Source organism: Bos indicus, chromosome 29 (genome assembly GCF_029378745.1).
Source record: "Bos indicus isolate NIAB-ARS_2022 breed Sahiwal x Tharparkar chromosome 29, NIAB-ARS_B.indTharparkar_mat_pri_1.0, whole genome shotgun sequence".
NCBI lineage: Eukaryota > Metazoa > Chordata > Mammalia > Artiodactyla > Bovidae > Bos > Bos indicus.
This window is the reverse complement of record NC_091788.1, coordinates 46430386-46450584: the sequence shown is the minus strand read 5'-3', so window position 1 is coordinate 46450584 and position 20199 is coordinate 46430386. Positions and strand designations below refer to the sequence as shown.

General features: G+C 56.2%; 1 protein-coding gene across 4 annotated transcripts in view; it reads right to left on the bottom strand.

Annotated features, from left to right (window-relative positions):
- Positions 1–2918: 2918 nt before the first annotated feature.
- The window catches only part of LRP5 (LDL receptor related protein 5), a 124079-nt gene continuing 106798 nt past the window's right edge, over positions 2919–20199 (bottom strand). For 3 of the 4 annotated variants that reach the window (XM_070782579.1, XM_070782580.1, XM_070782582.1), the window contains 6 exons: positions 16471–16707; positions 14139–14279; positions 12523–12759; positions 12120–12259; positions 4771–4868; positions 2919–3381 (listed from right to left, as the gene is read on the bottom strand). In XM_070782579.1, coding sequence (XP_070638680.1) covers positions 3120–3381; positions 4771–4868; positions 12120–12259; positions 12523–12759; positions 14139–14279; positions 16471–16707 — 1115 coding nt within the window. In that variant the 3' untranslated portion in view covers positions 2919–3119. The remainder of the gene's footprint in view (positions 3382–4770; positions 4869–12119; positions 12260–12522; positions 12760–14138; positions 14280–16470; positions 16708–20199) is intronic. The other variant, XM_070782581.1, reaches the window with a different exon arrangement.

Genomic DNA, 20199 nt, shown 5'->3' with positions numbered 1-20199 from the left:
GGCCCCAGGATATCTCAGAATTGTGCTTTCCACAACTTAGGAAGCTGCCTCTGTTACTAATTTTGAGCACCTTTAAGGGAAGGGTCCCATCTGGCTACTGTCTGGGTCCTCCAGCGTGGGACTGACATGCAGAGCTCTGCACACAGCAGCTGCTGGCTGAAGGCTGACAGATTTACTTGGCACATGGTAGGAGGCCAGAGGGTTGACCCCACTCCACCAGCTGACCTTGCATGGCAGGAACGGGTCTAGCGGCAGGCACCCTCGGGCTCCTAGGCCACGCAACGGCTCTATCTGGGGGCCTGCAGGAGAGGGAGGGGAGGACCTCAGAGGGTGGTTCGCCCCTTCTGTCAATGCACACAGCCCAGCCACTCCCCCTACCCCGACCCCGCTGCCAGATCCCCGGCGAATCTGGCAGGAGGGGGTCTCCCCCATGAGGCAGCCGCTCCCCCCTCCCCCACTGGCCGCCCGCATTGCCATGCTAAGTCACTTTAGATGTGTCCCACTCTGTGCAACCCCACAGACAGCAGCCCACCAGGCTCCCATCCCTGAGATTCTCCAGGCGAGAATACTGGAGTGGGTTGCCATGCCCTCCTCTGGGGGATCTTCCAGACCCAGAGGTCAGGCACGTATCTCTTAAGTCTCCTGCGTTGGCAGGTGGGTTCTCTGCCACCTGGGAAGCCCCGCCTGCATGGAGACAGGTGCTTTAATGAGCACCTCAGGGCACGGGGCCGAATGTTAGGAGCCCTGAGCCTCCGCAGGCAGCTCTGTGGACAGGAGATCCAACTTGGGCCTGGGAGCGGCTGGTCCTTAGCGCTGCGACCTTGAAGAAGTATGTCACCTCTCCCATGACCAAGGACCTGCTGCTTGCCAGGCCCCGACTGGGCAAGGCTTATCTCACAGAAGCCTTACTCTAGTCCCAGGGGCAGGCGACAGCACCCTTTCTTGACAGACGGGGCAGCTGGACAGAGCGGATAAGAGACGAAGCTTTTCCGGGAGAGGCAGATCCGACCCCTGTGGTCTGCAAAGCAGTCTTGGGCCTTTCCCGCTGGTCCAATGGCTAACACTCCACACGCCCAATGCGGGGAGCCTGGGTTCAATCCCTGATCAGGGAACAATTAAATAGATCCCACGTGCTGCAACTAAGACCCAGCACAGTCAAATAAATACATGCATGCTAAATCGCTTCAGTCAAGCCTGACTCTGCGACCCCGTGAACTGTAGCCCCCCAGCCTCCTTTGTCCATGAGATTCTCCAGGCAGGAATACTGGAGTGGGCTGCCATTTCCTATAAGTAAAAATAAATTTCAAAGGGGCCTTGAGCGTGGACCCCACCCCTGATCAGCACTCAGGACGGGCCGCCCACTCTCACGGTCCGTCTGCACCAACGGCGGGTCACCCCATCCCCAGCATCTGTTCTCGAGGTCCCAGCAGTGGCGGCATCAGCAAACCCACTTGTGTCTACAGCCGTCAAGGCTGATGAGCCATGACCTTGGGGGACTCCCGGGCAATCAGGGCTCAGGGGAGTCTCCTCAAATTCTGTCCCAGGGCTTCCCTGGTGGCTCAGTGGTAAAGAATCCACCTGCCAATGCTGGAGACACGGGTTCGATCCCTGGTCCAGGAAGATCCCACATGCTGCGGAGCAACTAAGCCCGTGTGCCACAATTACTGGGCCTGTGCTCTGGAGTCTGCTCCACGAGAGAAGCCACTGCAATGAGGAGCCTGCGCATCGCAACTGGAGAGTGGCCCCTGCTCCCTGCAACTAGGGAAAAGCCCTTGCAGCAACAGAGACCCCGCAGAGCCAAAAATTGGAAAAAAAAGATGTGTCCCAAGAAGCCAGACCCATCCCAGCTCTGACCCCTGGGCCCACAGTCGGAGCCCTCAGGGCCCCACCAGATTCCCCCTCCCATCGGCTCTCACCCCACTCTCCAGGCCTTGGGGGTCAGGACTGCAGTCTTCTTCCAGGTCTTTGTGGTTTGATTCTTCAGTGGAGGGCTCACCAGCACTGCCCTGATTCTCCCGACCTCCCATCCACCTCCCTGAGAGTCAAGCCCTTCCTGGCTGTTGCCTTTTCCTTCCTCCCAACCCTGCCAAGGTGGTTCTTCCTACCTGACCCCAGAACAGCCTAGCCTGCTCACAACACACCATGACTCTCGCAGCCTGGGGGCCCCTGGGGCAGGGACCAGGCTGACCCGTGTCTCCTCCAGTACCACCCGGGTGGGCACAGGGCAGGCCTCAGGTAGTGTGTATGGACCGTCTCGGTGAGGACTGGGCTGTCCTTAGCCCATCTGCAGAGATGGGAATGGAGGGGGCCCAGGAGAGCAGGAGGATTGGGGTCTCCCTCCCCTACCCGGGCAAGTGTGGCTTGGCAGCACCATCACTGGGTCAGCACGGATGGCAGGGCCCCCGGCGGTTTTTTTTTTGGCCACACCATGCAGCTTGCAGGATCTTAGTTTCCCAACCAGGGACTGGACCAGGGCCCTTGGCAGTAAAAGCGCTGAGTCCTAACCACTGGACAACCGGGTGGGGTGGGGGTGTCTTGCTGAGCAGTAGCAGCCCTGAGCTGGCACACACAGGTCAGACGGTAGCAGGGACCAGCCAGGGAATAGCCCAAAGCCCAGGGATATAACCTGCAGAGCCCAATGCCAAACGAAATGCAGGGCCTCAGTCTTCAAAATTATCTGGAATTTCAGGACGGCAATTGCAGAGCATAAAATCAAACATCAAGTCGTGCATGAGTCAGGCATCCACCAAGCTGACCCTGAGCAGGCCTCTTCCCAGAGGTCTCACCCCTCCCTAGGGGAGCCTGAAGGTGAGATATCCAGGAAGATAAGGGCAGGACTTGACAGCTGCCCAGGGTGGACCGTTCACTCCTCGGGGACACGCAACTCCCGCACACACGGCAGGAAAGAATGGCAATGATGTTTTAAAAAATTAGGTTTATAAATATTTTCTCCATTGTACAAAGTTTTTCCCTGTCCTGCCCACCCCATCACTGTTCACATTTCTCCTGTTTTTAAAATCCCAACTATATTTTTTTAAATCATAAAATATATTTTTTTCTTTGTTCATATTTAAAACTATGTACAGGGGCGCTGAGAGGCCGGGGTGGCCCGGCCAAGGTCAGGAGGAGTCCGTGCAGGGGGACGGCGGGGGCGGGAAGAGGTGGAAGTAGCTTCTCTCCGTGGCGGGGGACGGCGGGCAGCTGTCCTCCGCCGACAGGTACTGGCTGTGGGGTGTGGGCGGAGGCGGGTAGGGGTCTGAGTCCGAGTTCAGATCCAGGTAGTACTTGCTGGCCTTCCAGCGGCTGGCGCTGTAGTCACTGTCGCACACGTCCGTGCTGCAGGGCGTGGTCGGGGGCGCCACGCCTCGGATGATGTAGGGCCTGGAGGGGATACAGGGAAAGGGAGCCTGCATTCACAGCGGCTGTCCCTGGGCCCCCATGAGCCTCCACAGCGCCACCTCCAAGGTGGGCGCCCCTGCACTTACCTTGCAGGCTGCCAAGTCCGGGCCCTGGCAAGGCCTGCAGCCCCGGGCCAAGGTCACCTTTATGGAGAACAAGGCGCCCAGAGCCCACTCGGGACTAAACTTAACCTGTCTGAGCTTCCGTTTCTCCTTGACAAGACGGGAAGGATGAAACGGTGTCCGTTTCAAAAGCGGCTTGTGAGGATTAAAGTGAGATTCTGCATGGAACGTGCTAGAAACAGTGCCTGACACCAGACAGTGCTCCACGGCTATCCCCCCTTGTATCACTGCTGTAAGTGGTGGAGACCAGCCAGTCCCGTCTTGATCCCGGGGATGTCTCCTGATGACCCCCGTGACATCGCCCTGTGGCCTGGGCCCGAGGTAGGCCTCACAGTGGGCAGGAAGGGGAGCCGGCTCCAAAGGGCCCGCCGCTGAGGAAGGTGCAGCAGGAGGACACCCCACGTGGGGCCCTGGGAGCAAGCAGGACCCCAACAGGCAGTGCCGGAGGGGAAAGGTACTGGAGGCAGGACCAGAAGGAGGACAGGCGAGCGGAGCAGACTGGAGGCTGAGGGGGCTGGCCTGCTGGAGTGGACGCGACAGCCCTGGTGACAGGCTGTGACGCTGAGGCGCTGGGGAGCCCCTGCAGGTTCTTGACCAGGGTCGTGACCACCGGGTCAAGAGCTGCGCCTCCCGGATTCGGCCGGCTCCCCTTCCAGGCCCGGGAGTCCCCCAAACGGCCACCAGAGGGCGGGCGGCGCCGCTCTCCGCGGCTCCGCGGCTCCAGGACCAGGAGACGCCTCCCGCAGCACCCCAGACCCGGCTCTCTACGCGGGAGGCGGGGGCAAGCCTAGCGGGGCCCAGCCTCCACGTGCTCCATCAGGTAGCCCGCCCGAGCGGGGTGGGCCCTGTGGGCTGAGGCCACCGGTGGTTGAAGCTCAGCAGGTTCAGCTCGCCCAGCCTGGCTGGGAGCCGGACCCGACGTCCCCTGAATCAAGCCTGCGCCGCGAGGAAGGAGAAAGGATCGCCCCGGCGAGGGCCGGCCTCGCCCGCTCCTTCCCGGGGGAGGCACCGCGGGGTGGCGGCCCCCGCCGCGGTCCCCAGCCGGATTCAAGCACCGTCTGAGCGCAGAGCCCTCAGGGACGCGGCCAGCCGCGGTGGGGACCCCGGGTGGTTTCCCAAGACCCCCAAGGCTCCCACCCGCGGGCTCCGGGCGCTTTCTGACCTCAGCGCGCCACGCGCTGCGCCGACCCCTCCCGGCTGACTCTCCCGGGAAAGGGGGCCAGGCGCGGGACGGCGGGGGGCTCCGTACCTGTAAGGCCTGGCGGCGGCGGGAATGTTGGAAGAGTAGAACACGTCCACGTTGTACAGGGAGGGGTCCGTGGCGGGGGACGGCGGCGGGTTCAAGATCTGTGGGGAGGCCAAGCGAGGTCACACGCGCCCCGGAGCCCGCGGTCCCGCCACCCCCGCCCGCCTTGCCTCCTCCCACGACTCTCCTGGTCTGGGGACGGGAAGCGGCAGCCGTGGCCTGCGGGTGGGCACACGGAGGGGCAGAGCAGGGTTGCCGCCGAGGCCGCCCCGCTGACCAGTCGTGACCCCAGGCCAGCGCGTTCAGGTCCCCGATGGGTCCTGCACCCCGGTCACCAGCAGGGAAGTGTCCCTGCCGGCCTGGGCGTGTCGCTGGGCCTGAGCGCCTGGCGAGGTTCCTCTGGGAGTTTTACTTCCCCATCTCCTTCCACATGGTGCAAAAGTCTAATCTCTATAAGTCACTCCTTATTCCAAACACTCCTGGGGGAACCCTGAGGACGCAGGGGGCGTCCACCCACCAGGGAGGGGCTACAGCCTAGCTGCCCGCCGGGCCAGCGTCTCAACAAACCAGGAAAGGGTGCCCCTTTCTCAAGGGACTACACCGCCCCCAAACTGTGGTGCTAAAGACACAATTCTTCCCCCCAAGCATGCGCCCTCCAGAGCCAGGCAGCACACCACTGGCCCCACAAGAGGGACCGTGGGACCCGGGGGCCCAGACACCGGCCAGGTCTGTACTCCACCCCCCCTCCCCACCTCCTGCCAGCTGTCCCTGCAGGGGGCACAGCAGGCAGAGGGCTATCACTGCACGTGTGCCCTGAAGGACAGACTCTCCCCAGGTCCCTGGGGTGGTGGACAGGGCGCAGCCTGTCCCAGGGAAGATGTGGATTGAGTTCTCTGTAGCACCTCCCAGCTGCAGCAGGCTCCCTGGTGAGGGATTTCCCGTTCTGAGGCCTCAGCAGCTTCATCTCTAAAATGGGGCTAGGGACTTCCCTGGTGGTCCAGTGGTTAGGACCCTGCACTTCCAATGCAGGAGGTGTTGGGTTAAGTCCCTGATCAGGGAACTAAGATCCCACATGCCTCAGAGCGAAGCCAAGAAAGGAAGAAAATTTAGAAAAAGAAACAAAAAAATTAAGAAGACTTGCTTTCTAAGGCAGTCCTGACACTTGGTGAATAACCTACAGGAAAAGCCCAAGCCCTTCCCCTGCCCTTCAGGAACCACATGGACACCTCTCCTTATTCTGGGGGAAGGGTCCACTTCAGCCCAAACAGCTAGCCTGGGGATGCTCAGGATTTGACCCCAAAGCTGGGAAGGTACAGCTCGGGGGAAGAGGGGAGCAGACACCAGTCAGGGAGCACCACCAGCAGAAAGGGCCTGCCCCCGCCACTTCCCCTCACCCCAGGTTGGGGGGGAGCTTTTTCTGCATCTGCCCTTGAACTTGACCGGACCTGGCTCCTCTTCACTTCTGCCTCCAAGGAGCTCTGGGATCCTGCCCATAATCCCCTCCCTGCTGGCTGTCAGAGCTACCTCCCCCAGGGCACCAGGGAGGTGAAGGTCAAGAAGGCTTGTGGGGAAGTCTTCCCAGTACAGCAGTAGGCAGATCTCTAGCAAGTTCTATTGGCGCAGCACCTCGGCCACTTCTGTCTTCTGGTGCCTGGCAGCTGGGGGCTCTTCCCCAGTCTCTCCCTCCCAGATAATCTGCTTTTCCTGTGTTCTAAAGAGTCCTCTTTACCTCTCACTGGCCAACGCCCTGGAATTCCAATCCCTGCTAATAATGTATTGAACTTTCTCTGTTCAAATCACCATATGGTTTCTGTCTACCGACTGGACCTCAACTCATAAAAGCTGCCTGGAAGCCATCAGCGCAGAAATAGTCAGTACCTCCAGACTCACTCAGACCTTCTAATTACATTCCAAGGGCAAGTTTTAAACACAAACATGAAACCTTGAGAACTTTAAGAGAACATGGAAAGAAACTATTTTTCACGAGGAGGGAAAGCCTTTCTGGGCGTGACCAAAACCACTCCAGACTTAATTTCATGGTATAAAGGGCAAACACAACATAAACCAAATCAAAAGGCAAAAAGCTAGGAGAAATATTTTCAACCCATATCCCAGGCTAATTCGTTTAATACAGCTATATCTCTACATAAAGAGCCCTCGTGCTATGCTCAGTCACTCAGTTGTGTCTGACTCTGCAACCTCATGGACTGGAACCCACCAGGCTCCTCTGTCCACTGAATTTTTCCAGACAAGAATACTGGAGCCGGTTGCGATTTCCTGCTCCAGGGGATCTTCCCGACCCAGGGATCAAACCCAAGTCTTTTGAGTCTCCTGCATTGGCAGTGGGGTTCCTTACCTCTAGTGCCACCTGGGAAACCCCAAGACCCTTACAAATGGATTAACAAAACAAAACAAAACCAACAACCCAATAGAAAAAGGACATAAACACACCTTTCTGAGAAAATAAAACTACAAAGGTTATTAACCATACAAAAAGATGTTTGACGTCATTTGTAATAAGTGAAATGTAAATTACACTACAATACCGTTTTTACCCTAAATTGGACCTGAGGAGAGTGAGAGGGACAGTCATGCTGGTGTGGCCCTCTGCTGGTGGGAAGAGGGACTGTCATCTCTTGAGGACCCCCTTGGCAAGAAAGGTCAAGATGACCTTCAGCCTTAGCTACAGGGCATCTTCCTGGAGTCTCCCCTAAATGAGGAAAATGCAGGAGTTCTGAGCATTGCTGTTGGGGTAACAAGATCCTGGGGTGACTAGACACCCACTGGTGTGGCCCAGCCACACCCCAACAAAGGGCACTGTCCAGTCACCAAGAAGGGGGCTTGCTCTGCCCGAGAAGGAAAACAAACTTCAGGGTGCAGGAGAGACCGGGCAGGGAGTGGTCAGTTTGGGCAGAATGGCCCCCGGGGGAGGAGGGGAGGGCAGGTAGTTACCACTCGGTCCTCCGGCCTCCTCATTGCGAAACAGGGTGGGGACAGCGCCCCCTTCTGGAGTCGGGGTGATGTAGCACACAGAGAGGGCATTCCTCTGAAGAGCTGGGTAAAGGCCAGCCCTTCACCAAGCCTCAGCAGCAAAAAGGGAGGCTGAGTCCGTTCTAATGAGGTGGATGAAACTGCAGCCTATTATACAGAGTGAAGTCAGTCAGAGGGAAAAACACCAATACAGTATACTAACGCATATATATGGTAAATAACGACGACCCTATATGAGACAGCAAAAGAGACACAGGTATAGAGAACAGACTTTTGGACTCTGTGGGAGAAGGAGAGGGTGGGATGATTTGAGAGAACAGCATTGAAACATGTATATTACCGTATGTGAAATAGATACCAGTCCAAGTTCGATGCACGAAACAGGGTGCTCAAAGCTGGTGCACTGGGACAACCCAGAGGGATGGGATGGAGGGAGGTGGGAGAGGGTTTGGGACAGGGGACACATGTACACCCATGGCTGATTCATGTCAATGTATGGCAAAAACCACCACAATATTGTAAAGTAATTAGCCTCCAATTATAATAGATAAATTCATTTACCAAAAAAAAAGTGAGTCTGAGGAGCTACCATTACCTGCAGATGCTATCATGCGGGTTTTAAAAAGCACACACGAAGCTACACTGTACGAGATGCCAACGGTGGATACATGTCATTCATTACACGTCCGTCCAAACCCACAGAATTCTACCAAGAATCCAAACCACCAAGGTGCACTCAGACGTACACGGTGGCCTCTGGGTGCAGGTTCGTGGACTGAAACCAACGTCCCACTCTGGTGCAGGACGTTGATCATGGGGGTGGAGCGGGGATTTGGCAGGTCCCCCTACTTTCCTCCCAATTTTGTTGTGGATCTAAAATTGCTCTGAAAATAAAAAGTTGTCTTTGGGACCTCCCTGGTGGTCCGGTGGCTAAGACCCCACACTCCCAATGCAGGGGGCCCAGGTTTGATCCCTGGTCAGAGAATTAGATACACATGCCGCAACTGAAGGTTCACATGCCGTGACTAAAGACCCCGTGTATCATAACTAGGACCCAGAGCAGCCAAATAAACAAGCACATAAAAATGGATTCTTAAAAAGGTGTCTTTAAAAAATGCACATGTAAAATTGGTGAACTCTAAATAAAGTCAAACCTATATGCAGGTCAGGAAGCAACGGTTAGAACTGGACATGGAATAACAGACTGGTTCCAAATAGGAAAAGGAGTACGTCAAGGCTGTATATTGTCACCCTGCTTATTTAACTTATATGCAGAGTACATCATGAGAAACGCTGGACTGGAAGAAGCACAAGCTGGAATCAAGATTGCTGGGAGAAATATCAATAACCTCAGATATGCAGATGATACCACCCTTATGGCAGAAAGTGAAGAGGAACTAAAAAGCCTCTTGATGAAAGTGAAAGAGGAGAGTGAAAAAGTTGGCTTAAAGCTCAACATTCAGAAAACGAAGATCATGGCATCCGGTCCCATCACTTCGTGGGAAATAGATGGGCAAACAGTGGAAACAATGTCAGATTTTATTTTTCTGGGCTCCAAAATCACTGCAGATGGTGACTGCAGCCATGAAATTAAAAGACGCTTGCTTACTCCTTGGACCAACCTAGATAGCATATTGAAAAGCAGAGATATTACTTTGCCAACAAAGGTCCGTCTAGTCAAGGCTATGGTTTTTCCAGTGGTCATGTATGGATGTGAGAATTGGACTGTGAAGAAGGCTGAGTGCTGAAGAATTGATGCTTTTGAACTGTCGTGTTGGAAAAGACTCTTGAGAGTCCCTTGGACTGCAAGGAGATCCAACCAGTCCATTCTGAAGGAGATCAGGCCTGGGATTTCTTTGGAGGGAATGATGCTGAGGCTGAAACTCCAATACTTTGGCCACCTTATGTGAAGAGTTGACTCAGTGGAAAAGACTCTGATGCTAGGAGGGATTGGGGGCAGGGGGAGAAGGGGACAACAGAGGATGAGATGGTTGGATGGTATCACCGACTCGATGGACAACAGTTTGAGTAAACTCCGGGAGTTGGTGATGGACAGGGAGGCCTGGCGTGCTGTGATTCATGGGGTCGCAAAGAGTCGAACATGACTGAGCGACTGAACTGAACTGAAATAAAGTCAAAAGGAACTGTATCAATGCACTGGTTATGATACTGTATTACTGTTGTAGAATTAATGTCTGGGTCTCCCCCAAATTCATATACTGAAACCTAATCTCCAACATGATGGTTTAAGAGTGGGACCTTCTGGAGTGCTTAAGCCACAAGGGTAGAGCACTCAGGGATGGAATAAGTGTCCTTAAGAAAGAGACCCTGGGGGCTTCACTGGTGGCCAAGTAGTTGAGACTCCACGCTTCCATTGCAGGAGGTTGCAGGTTCAATTCCTGGTCAGGGAACTGGTCAGGGACCTAAGATCCACAAGGCACAGCCAAAAAAAAACAAGACCTCAGAGAGCTCCCTCGTGCCTTCTACCATATACGGACAGGACAGTCACTATGAACTAAGAATTGGGCTTTGAACAGTGAGAAACCAGAGCCTTGATCTTTAACTTCCCAGCCTCTAGAACTGTGAGACATAAACGCGTGTAGTTTAAGCTGCCCAGTCTATGGCATTTTTGTTACAGCAGCACTCATGTGCCAAGACAACCATAGTTACGTAAGATGTTGCCAATGCGACAACTGGTGAAGGGAGACGGGCCGCTCTGTATTATATTTTACAGCTACAGATAAATCTGCAATTGTCTCCAAAACTAAAGAAAAAATGTTACTCTCTTTGCTGGGAAGATGAAGTCCGTACTCCCGTATGCTCGCTTATGCACTGATTTCCCCTGGGAGGACACACAATCAACCCCGCACAGGCTGTGCCTCTGGGGAGGGGTGAATTCCTGGTCACGGTGAAGGCCGGGCCCTCTTTTCACCGTGCCCTTTGAATTCTGTACCGTGAATGTATATAACTGATTCAAAGCAACGTAGTTAATTTTTAAACAGCTGGCTCCACAAAGGGCTTCTTTTGGGGATGATGAAATTTTCTAGATTTAACCATGGTGATGACTGCACAACTCTGTGAATATCCTAAAAACCACGGAATTGGACACTTGAAGTGGGTGGATTGTATGGTATGTGAACTGTATCTCAATAAAGCCACTGTAAAAAACTGCTGGTGGTCAGTGTCATCTCTCGCCGCCAAGTGCGATCCCCCCAGCTCCCGGCTCCTCCAAAGGCGGCAAGCATCCTGGTGTCCACGTTGGGGGTGGGAGGGGGTGGGCAGGGGGCTGGCCTGGAGTCAGCTCAGTCTCAGAGGGTTCTTGGGGCTTCTAGCTGGCTACGTGGGCCATCCGAAGGTCAGGTGATGATAGCAGCAGGAAGGCAAGAACAGTGGGGAGGGTTCCTCAACTCCTCTCTGCTGACTCCTTGCTTCCCCCACCCCTGAACAGCCCAGCCCTGTAGCCTCCAGGAGACTCAGACCGAATCCTGCAGACCCGAGATAATAACCCCTGCTGCCTCCTCCTTCCTAGACCCTGCCAGGATCAGGTGCAATAAGGAAGGGCAACAGCCTGGGTATGGGGGACACTCAGAAGGGCAGGCAGGCCCCGTCCTGGTGGGTGGTGCTTGCTGGGACCCCCCCAGAGAAAGTTCAAGGGGCAATCTTCACCTCAGAAGAGTATTTCATCACAGAGAAGTCAGGTTTTGAAGAATTAAGAAGCACAGGACGAGGTAAAGTCAGAACCTGACACGTAGCCCCAGATTCGCATCCATGCATCAGGCTTACCCGGTTACCCCGGGCCATGCTCCTGGCAATGGGGGGCTTTCCCAGCCAGTATGGAGGAGAAGGTCCCCCTCAGGATCCTGCAGCGGGACCTGGACACTAAGGGCTTCAGATTGTCACCCTCTACAATCATTTCCTTCTAGGGTGTGGCCTGGAGCCAGCCCACACCCCACTTGGGTTGCCGGAAGCTCCAGGGAGCAAAAGTCAGCACAAAAGTCATCCCATGAGTGCCTGCGACTACCACTTTTAGACTTCGCCTGACTTCCGGATTATCCACAATGAACAAGGAGTGCTCTTTTCTAAACAGAAAGCCCAGGGGGTGGGAGGGAGGTCCAAGAAGGAGGGAATAAATGTACACACAGATGATTCACTTCGTGATACAGCAGAAGCAAAACACTGTAAAGCAATTCCACTCCAATAAAAGAAGAGAAAGGAAAAAACTACAGGTCAGGACACGGAGGGGAGTGAACGCATCCACCATCCTGAGGGATGGAACGGCAGGCTGGTAATTCTAGAAACCCTGATGTCCTGGGTTGGGGGGGTGCCCCGAGCCGGCTGGGCTTCCTCCTGCCCCCACTCACCGGTGGATACAGTGTAGCCTTGGTGCTGGACGAGCTGCTGGACGAGGCCCCGGTGACGTGGTTCCGGTCGTAGAGGGGCACCCCGGCCCGGCCGCCCATCAGGCTCACGGAGCTCATCATGGACTTGCCACACGAAATGCCTGTGGGAGGGGGGCCGGCGGGCATGAGGCCTGGTCAGGGGCCAGGGCGCCCCACGGACACGGAGTGCTTTCTCCAGCCCCTCTGCCCAGGAGACCCAACCAGGCTCAGAAAAAGAAGCCCCACGTGACGACTGTCCCCAGTGGGCAACTCAGATGAGCTCAGGTCAAGTCCAAAGAGCATTTCTGACCCCCTCGCCCCGCAGCCCGCCCTGACCGCCCTTCTCCACCTCCTCCAGGGCCCTCATGGGGCTCAGGCTCCTCACCTGTGAAGGGACCGTGCTGGGAGCCGCCGGGGGCGATGAAGTTGAGGGGCACGTGGGGGGTCCCGCTGACGTACTCGTGCGGGAAGGGCCCATTGGCACCGGCGTAGCGCTGGCACACCACACGCTGGCACACGAAGTAGACCCCGCCCATGATGAAGAGCGACAGGATGATGCCAATGACCGGCCCGATGGCGCTGCTGTGGGCTGGGCCGTCGTCCGAAGGCAGCTTGGTGATTTCTGCCGGAGGCCGGGCAGGGAGAGACGGCGGACGTCAACCCAAACGGAGCGGGTCTCCTGAGGGGGGGCAGGCGCTGTGTGCCCTGGAGGGCTCGTACCCGCCCCGGCCCAGCACCCACTGGTGGAGCTGCTAGGGGGCTGGGGCAGCACCCCTGAAGGGCTTGCCCCCTCCAGCCTCCCCGCAGCGGCCTCCTGCCCCTCCTCAGCTGGACTGAGCTCTCCCACCGCCCCCAGCCCCTCACCAGCGACTCCTCCTATTCACGCCCCTGACCTGGAGCTTCGCGGTCTGGGCTCTAGACTCAACCTTGTCCAAAGAACACTCACTTCCCCATCAGGTCGGCACAACGGTTCTAGGGACAATCAACTCGGTCCCCTCCAGCTGGTCAAACCCCCCAGAGAAAGGGAGGAAAGCTGCTGGTTCCAGCGAGGAGGCCTGACTATGGATGACAATCATCCCAACAACTGGGATAGTCACATGGGAGACCAAAGACAGACATGGTCAGTGTGGACACCTGCCTGCCAAAGGAGCAGGGCTCAGAACCCCGCGGCTGCCCTCGGACCCCAGACCTCCCCCGAGGTGGTAGCTGAGGGGCCTGCCCTGGGTTGATGGGACGTACGAAAGTGCTCAGTGAGTCCCCGGGGACCCCCCCTTCTTCCCCATTCATAAGTCATCTCTATCTTGGGCCTTCTGCCGTGAACGAAGGGGCCACATCCCCAGATGCATGGAGACATCCCCACTTCCTGGGAATCCAGTTCCCTTCCTGTCTGAATCTGACAGCCTTTCAAGAGCCACTGCCGCCAGGAAGTCTTCTCTGACTGCCCTCATTTCGCATCCTCTGTACCCCGGTACCCCTGACTGTACAGACCGTGTCATTCAAGGGGCATGCAGCACGTGCGTGTACGTATGTGTGCATGTGTGCACGCACATGTGCGTTTCTGCACAGGGCCACACACGGCTCCTCCTCAGCCAGACAGCAGGCTGCCAGGGAAGGGGCCCAGCCCCGAGCCTCTCAGGCGATCTTATCTGGCAGACGCTGCTAAGTGAGGTCTCTGGGCAGAAACCCGCTGCCTCTGCCTGCCACTCAGGCCCGGCCCACCACAGTCAGCCCCGCCCACCTCTGCCTTCTCAAAGGGGGCCTGCTGCTGTGCCTCTGTCCCAGCTAAAATGCCCCTTAGCTCCGTCTCTCCCTCCTCACAGCTGCCTCCACCTCCAGGAAGGTTTCCCTGACTCCCCCACCAAGGTCTGAGACTCTCGACTTCCCAGCCTCTTTAGTCCTCACCATTTCCTCCCTCTGGACCCCACGGTCCTGGAACAGAAGCCCAGCACAGGGTGACCGCCCCCCTTCCCTGACCCCGCCCTCTGCAGGAAGCCAGCTCACCGCACATGAGTTCGTCGGAGCCGTCGACGCAGTCCGGAAAGGAATCACACTGCTGTTTGATGAGGACGCACTGGCCGCTGGCACAGCGGAACTGGTTGGGCAGGCAGACGGCTGCAAGGAGGGGCCTTGCGTTCAGAGAGGCTGGAGGGCATGACGCAGCCAGGAGCACTAAGCAGATGACCACCAACAGGTGCACCCAGCCCCGCGACCCCAGACCCAGCAGCAGAGGCCTGGGGTCCAAACGCAGAGCAGGCAAAGGGACCCCTGCGAGGACCAGGTCGGGACACCGTCCCGGCCAAACCAGCCTTCACCCTCCCCTCGATGACCCCCCTTTCAAGGCCTGTGAAATGCTGGGGACGGGCTGGCAGGGAAGAGACCTCAACGACCCAGGGAGGTAATTATTCACCAGGATCCTACCATGGGTCAGGCTTGCAAAGCACCAGAGCTCCCACAGCCCCTGAGCTCAGGCTGTCTCCCAGGTCATGGGGTCAGTGGATGGCCCACAGGAGCCAGGCTCCTAACCAGGCGGGACAGGGGACAGCTGATGCGCCCGCAGAGCTCCGGGGGTCAGGAAGAGAGTGCAGAGCTCAGCCGGAGAGGCAGAGGCTAGCCATGCAAGCAACTAGTGCAGCTCTCAGGCTTTCGGGGGAAACGGAAGAGAAAGGCCGGGCACTGCAGCTGCTGCTGCTTCCCTGCTGACCTGGGAAGGGCCCCGGCCCCATGAGGAAGGGAGCTGCCTGGGGGCTCGCCAGTCACCTGCCCCCAGTACTTCCTGTCTAAGCTCCCCACCTGCCCCGGCCCAGGCACCCCACGCTCGAAACTGGAGACAAGGAACCCTGTCCGTGCAATGAGTGGGCAGATCTCCTGGTCACCAAGCAGGAGAGGAAGCTTCTGAAACGGAGGGTGGAACCCAAAGCCTGCACCAGGGCCTGCTGTTCTCCCAGGGCTTCCTTCCACCAGGAGAAACTCTCACAGTGGGAGGACGGAGGGAGTGGTTCCTAATCAGGGCTCCTGCCACCCGCCGAGATCTTGGCCACCAGACTGAGCTGGGGCCAAGTGTAAGGCAGGACTCAGAAAACTCTCCTGTAAGAGACAGATATGTCTCTACAGTAACTACTCAACTCTGCTGTTTTCATGCAACACCAGCCTCAGACAATATGTAAATGAATGAGCCTAGCTTTGTCCCAATAAAACTTAGGTGGCTAAGTTGGTAAAGAATACCAACTTACCCTGGTGCCTCAGATGGTAAAGAATCTGCCTGCAATGCAGGAGACGTAAGAGACAGAAGTTTGATCCCGAGGTCGGAAGATCCCCTGGAGAAGGGCATGGCAACCCACTCCAGTATTCTTGCCTGGAGAATCCCATGGACGGAGGAGCCTGGTGGGCTACAGTTCATGGAGTCCCAAAGAGTCGAACATGACTGAGGTGACGTAGCATGAACCCAAAACTTTATTCACCAAAATAGGTGGTGGCCTGGATTTAACCCTTAGGTCACAGTGTGCTAATCCTGGTCTAGTCTCTATCAAGTTCTCAAAGGGTCTGTGAGCTGGAAAGACTTTACAACTGCAGCTTTACGGAAACACTTGGGGGAATGAACCCCAGGCCTTCATCTTCCACAGAATGGTTGCTTTTCATGAGTGGGCAGGGAACAGATAAAATCTGAGTTATCCAAGTATAGGACCCAGTGGCTATGGGGGTAGCAGCTAGAAAGACCTATTAACAGCTAGCTCAGTAGTAGTCAACACAGGGCCGTGGTGCTGACAGTATGTGGCAGGAACCAACGGAGAAGGTCATTTATAAAAGAAACTCAGAGGGAGCACAGACATTTGTTTCACTGTCACGGTCTAAAGGAAGATCCTGCTGGTCAGAGTGGACCCAGGCTGACCAGACAAATCTCTCTGGTAACTCCTGGTTCAGTGGGATGCTAGAAATCACCCACAAATAAGCATTAACCCACAGACTCGCTGGTGGAGGACAGCACTGCCTTTGGGGATGGGAATTAACCAGGGTGTAAACCATGGAAAGCAAGCTGACTAATGCGTTTGTCTTGGATTTCTGTAAAATTCTTGACTGAATGAGGGAAGGCAAGATAGATTCTCACAGTCCACCTTCATGCCAAACTGGCAGGGCAGACGCCAGGAGCCTTCAGGGGGCCTAAAACTAACATTTTTTCCTTCCCAAGGTGAGGAGCCTTGGCAAAGCTTCTACAGTGACCTTCCTCAGGTTCGGCCCGGCCCGATAAAGCCCAAACTCCAGGAGGGCGAGGGGGTGCCCTAGGGGATGGGCGGAGCCTTGTTGGGGCGGGGCCGGGAGGGCGGGGGCGGGGCCTCACCGTCGCAGTCCGCCTCATCCGAGCGGTCCTGGCAGTCGGCCTCGCCATCACAGCGCAGCCTCAGGTCCACGCACTGGCCCCGCGCACAGGGGAACTGTGAGGCCGAGCACACTGGGCAGCCCTCCTCGTCGCTCTGGTCGTCACACTCGGGGAAGCCGTCACAGCGCCAGGCCCCGGGGATGCAGTCGATCTCCCCAGTAGCGCAGGCGAACTGGTCGGGGGAGCACGTGGGAGGCTCTGCGGAGCAGAGAAAGACCGTCATGGGCGCCGGCTTTTGGGCAAAAGCTGGGCGAAGCACGTCTGGCTTTCAAAGCGGGGGATACGCTCAGCTCATACATGCTGTATCCACCTCGTCTCCACTGCCCTGCGTCCTGTCTGCCTTCCCACCTCCAGCCCCAAGTAGGCCATGAAGCTGTAGACTCAAAGCACAGGGTATGTGCAGGGCCTGGCTACACCGGCGTGTCCACTGCATCCCCGCCGGAAGTAGAAGGGTCAGAAAGCCAGTGGTCAGCACCCACACCTATCACACATTTGGGGCAATGGGGCCAGAGCACTGTGAGTGCCAAGAGAGCCCACAGGCACGGTGGTGGGGGCGGGTGGAGGACCCAGGCCCTTCACTGAGGGGTGGGCTGAAAGGCAGGTGGTAAGGGTACCGGAGGGGGAGCAGAGTCAAGGGGGAGGGGGTTTGAAGGTTCCCCGGTGGAGGGAGTCGTGGGAGGGTGGTGAGCTGAGAGGGTGAAGGACAGGCGATCTGGGGCCCCTTCCTGCCAGTGGCCATGGTAAGTCATTCCCCCCTCAGGGTCCACTTCTCTAGTGCAGGCCAAGCGTGGACAGTAGTGCTCAGGGAGGGGCACTGTCCTGGAGGCCTGGACACAGATGGGCATGATGAATGCCAGGGTGCCAGCAGAGACACTCAGGAGAAGCCCCTTGGCCCCTGGGCTGCCCCCCTTCCCCGGGGTCCTGTCATCATATCTCCTCCTCTGCTGGAAAATCCCAGAAAACCGGAGGCCCAGAAATCAGCCCAAACTCCATTTCAAGTTTAAGAACAGTCATCAACATCCATAAAATCTGATTAAGGAAAAAGGTATTGGGAGTTCCCTGGTCATCCAGAAGTTAGGACTTGGGCCCTTTCACTGCTCTAGCCAAGGTTGAATCCCTGGGGGGAACTAAGATGCATAAGCCACAGAGCATAGCCAAAAAAAAAAAAAAATTTTAAGCCATCAATTTCACAAAAGTATTGATTTCATGATGTACTAAGCCTTTCAACATTTGGAACCCACGTGCCTCCCCCATAACTGCGGGGTCCACACTGGACTGAATGGGAATGCGAGATGGGGAGAGAGTTGTGAGCAAAAACGAACACAATCCCGCTGTTCCCACTGCGTTTGGCCACAGAGGACACACCGGGGACAAAGAAGCCAAAGACGGATGTGTGCGCAGTGAGCTGCCAAGGAACACAGGGACGCTAGCCACGGAAAGCTGTGTGTGGATGGTGGCCACGCCCCACTCCTGGACTCCAATCAAAGGCCCTGTGCCTTTGACCGCTATTTCCACTGCCTGGACACCCCCACAGCCCAGCCAGGAGGAAGAGGGTCCATGTGGGGCAGGCTCTGATTTCCTGAAGGGCCCCAAGTCCTGGCAGATGTTGCTGGAGAGCCAAGACGGGACAGGGTGGGGGTGTGTGTGGGTGTGTGTGTGTGTGTGTATGTGTGTGTATGTATGTGTGCACGGACCTGGGGATGAACCCAGGCTCCTCTCAGCAGCTGGGCAACCTGAGGAACCTTCAACCTCCCAGGGCCTCCGTTTCCTTGTCCCTAAAACAGAAGCAGCCTGCCTGGACCACCGCTTCCTCCCAGAAGTAACAGAGCGGGGCAAGCATGTGCGCATGCACGTGCGAGAGTGAGTATGTGCGCATGCGCGAGCGCCTGGCTGGGCTGGGCTCGCACAGCAGGGACGCTGCGGAGCACACGCTGGCATCGCAGGCCGCGCCCTGCCCGTCTGGGTCACTGCATGAGGCACGAGGCTCCATGGCACCTCCTGGGGACCTCCGTGAGCCCCTGACCTTCTGAGAGCCCCCAGAGAAGAGGCCAGGGAAGAATGGAGATGGGGACACAGTGAACACAAGCCTCCTAGGCCCTGAGGAAGGGTGAGGGGGCGCGTCCTCCGGTGGGGAAACCCAGAGCTGGGGTCCCAGGGCGAGCTGAGCACTTGGTGCAGCTCTCTCCCCAGGCCCCGTCTCTTCCAGGGCAGTCTGGATGTCTGTGCGAGCTGCAAAGCCTCTCTCAGGCCACAAAGCCATGTGGGCCCTGGGGCTGGAACTCAGAGAAAGGCCACAGGAAGCTCAGGAGAGTTGAGGTGTCCCCGCCAGCGGACAGTCATCAAAGGGCCCCCCTCTTCTTGGCCAGGGTCTCCGGGGTTTACAGTGATGAGGTGGGGCAGGAGAAAGCTCCATAAAGACAGGCCCGTGGTCCTGCTCCCTGAAATGTGCCATGTGTGGGACAAGGCGTGGGGATGATGGGGGTGAGGGTGAGAAGTAAGGGGCAGGGGAAGACCAGCCCCCTGGAGCTCAGAGGACAGGAGAGGAAAGGAACACAGGAACAACACGCCCAAGGTCACCTGAGGACCTGCAGGAAGAGGAGAGGAAGCCTGGGGACTGAGTTTCATCACGGTGTCAGTGACAGTTCAGTCTTTCTATTACTGCTGCCATCTTCATGACTAGTGGCAGCTGGCATTCCCATGTGCCATGTGTCAGGGACCATGCAAAGCACTCGGGTACTAATAACAACCCGTCAGATAAATGCTCTCCGTTTCTCTATTTCACAGAAAAGGAAGTGGAGGATAAGAGAGGTAAGTGAGCAGCCCAGGGTCACTCAGCTGGGAAGTGGCAAAGCTGGTATTGGAACCCAGGTCTGGCTGACCCTAAAGCTGACATTCTTAACCACTCCCCGTGCAGCCTTTGGAAAGAAGACGGTCAAGGGTAGAAGCAGGGGAAAAGACAGAACTACTAAAAGATTAGACAAATCCATTATCGGGGATTTCAGCGCCTCCATCAGTAACTGACAGCAGAAGCAGGAAGGAAGGACAGACAACCTGAACAGCACTGTCCCTCAACTGCATCTAACGACATGTAGAGCAACACTCCACCCGACAGCAGATGACATAGCTTCTCAAGCTCGTAAGGAATATTCACCAAGGACAGGCCACATGCTGGGGAAGAAAACATATCTGAACAAAGTTAAAAGGCTAGAAATCATATGTGTACGCTTAGACCACAGTGGCATTAAACTAGAAATCAGGAATAGAAAAATAGCTAGAAAATTTCCAACTATTTGGAAATTACACAACACACTTCTAAATAACACCAGGGCCAAAGAATTATTGAGAACAATTTAAAAATATTTGAACTAACTGAAAATGAAAATACAATTTATCAAAATTTGTTCAGTTCTTCAGTCACTCAGTCATGTCCCACTCTTTGTGACTCCACGGACTGCAGCAAGCCGGGCTTCCCTGCCCATCACCAATTCCCGGAGCTTGCTCAAACCCATGTCCATTGAGTTGGTGATGCCATCCAACATCAAAATTTGTGGGATGCAGCTAAAGCAGTGCTTAGAGGGAAATTCAAAGGCTTGAAATGCATATGTTAGAGAAGAGAACAAATAACAAGACATTCTGCTTTGAACACTAGATGCCACAGGGACTATGGATTTTTAAAAAATGCCAGGCAAC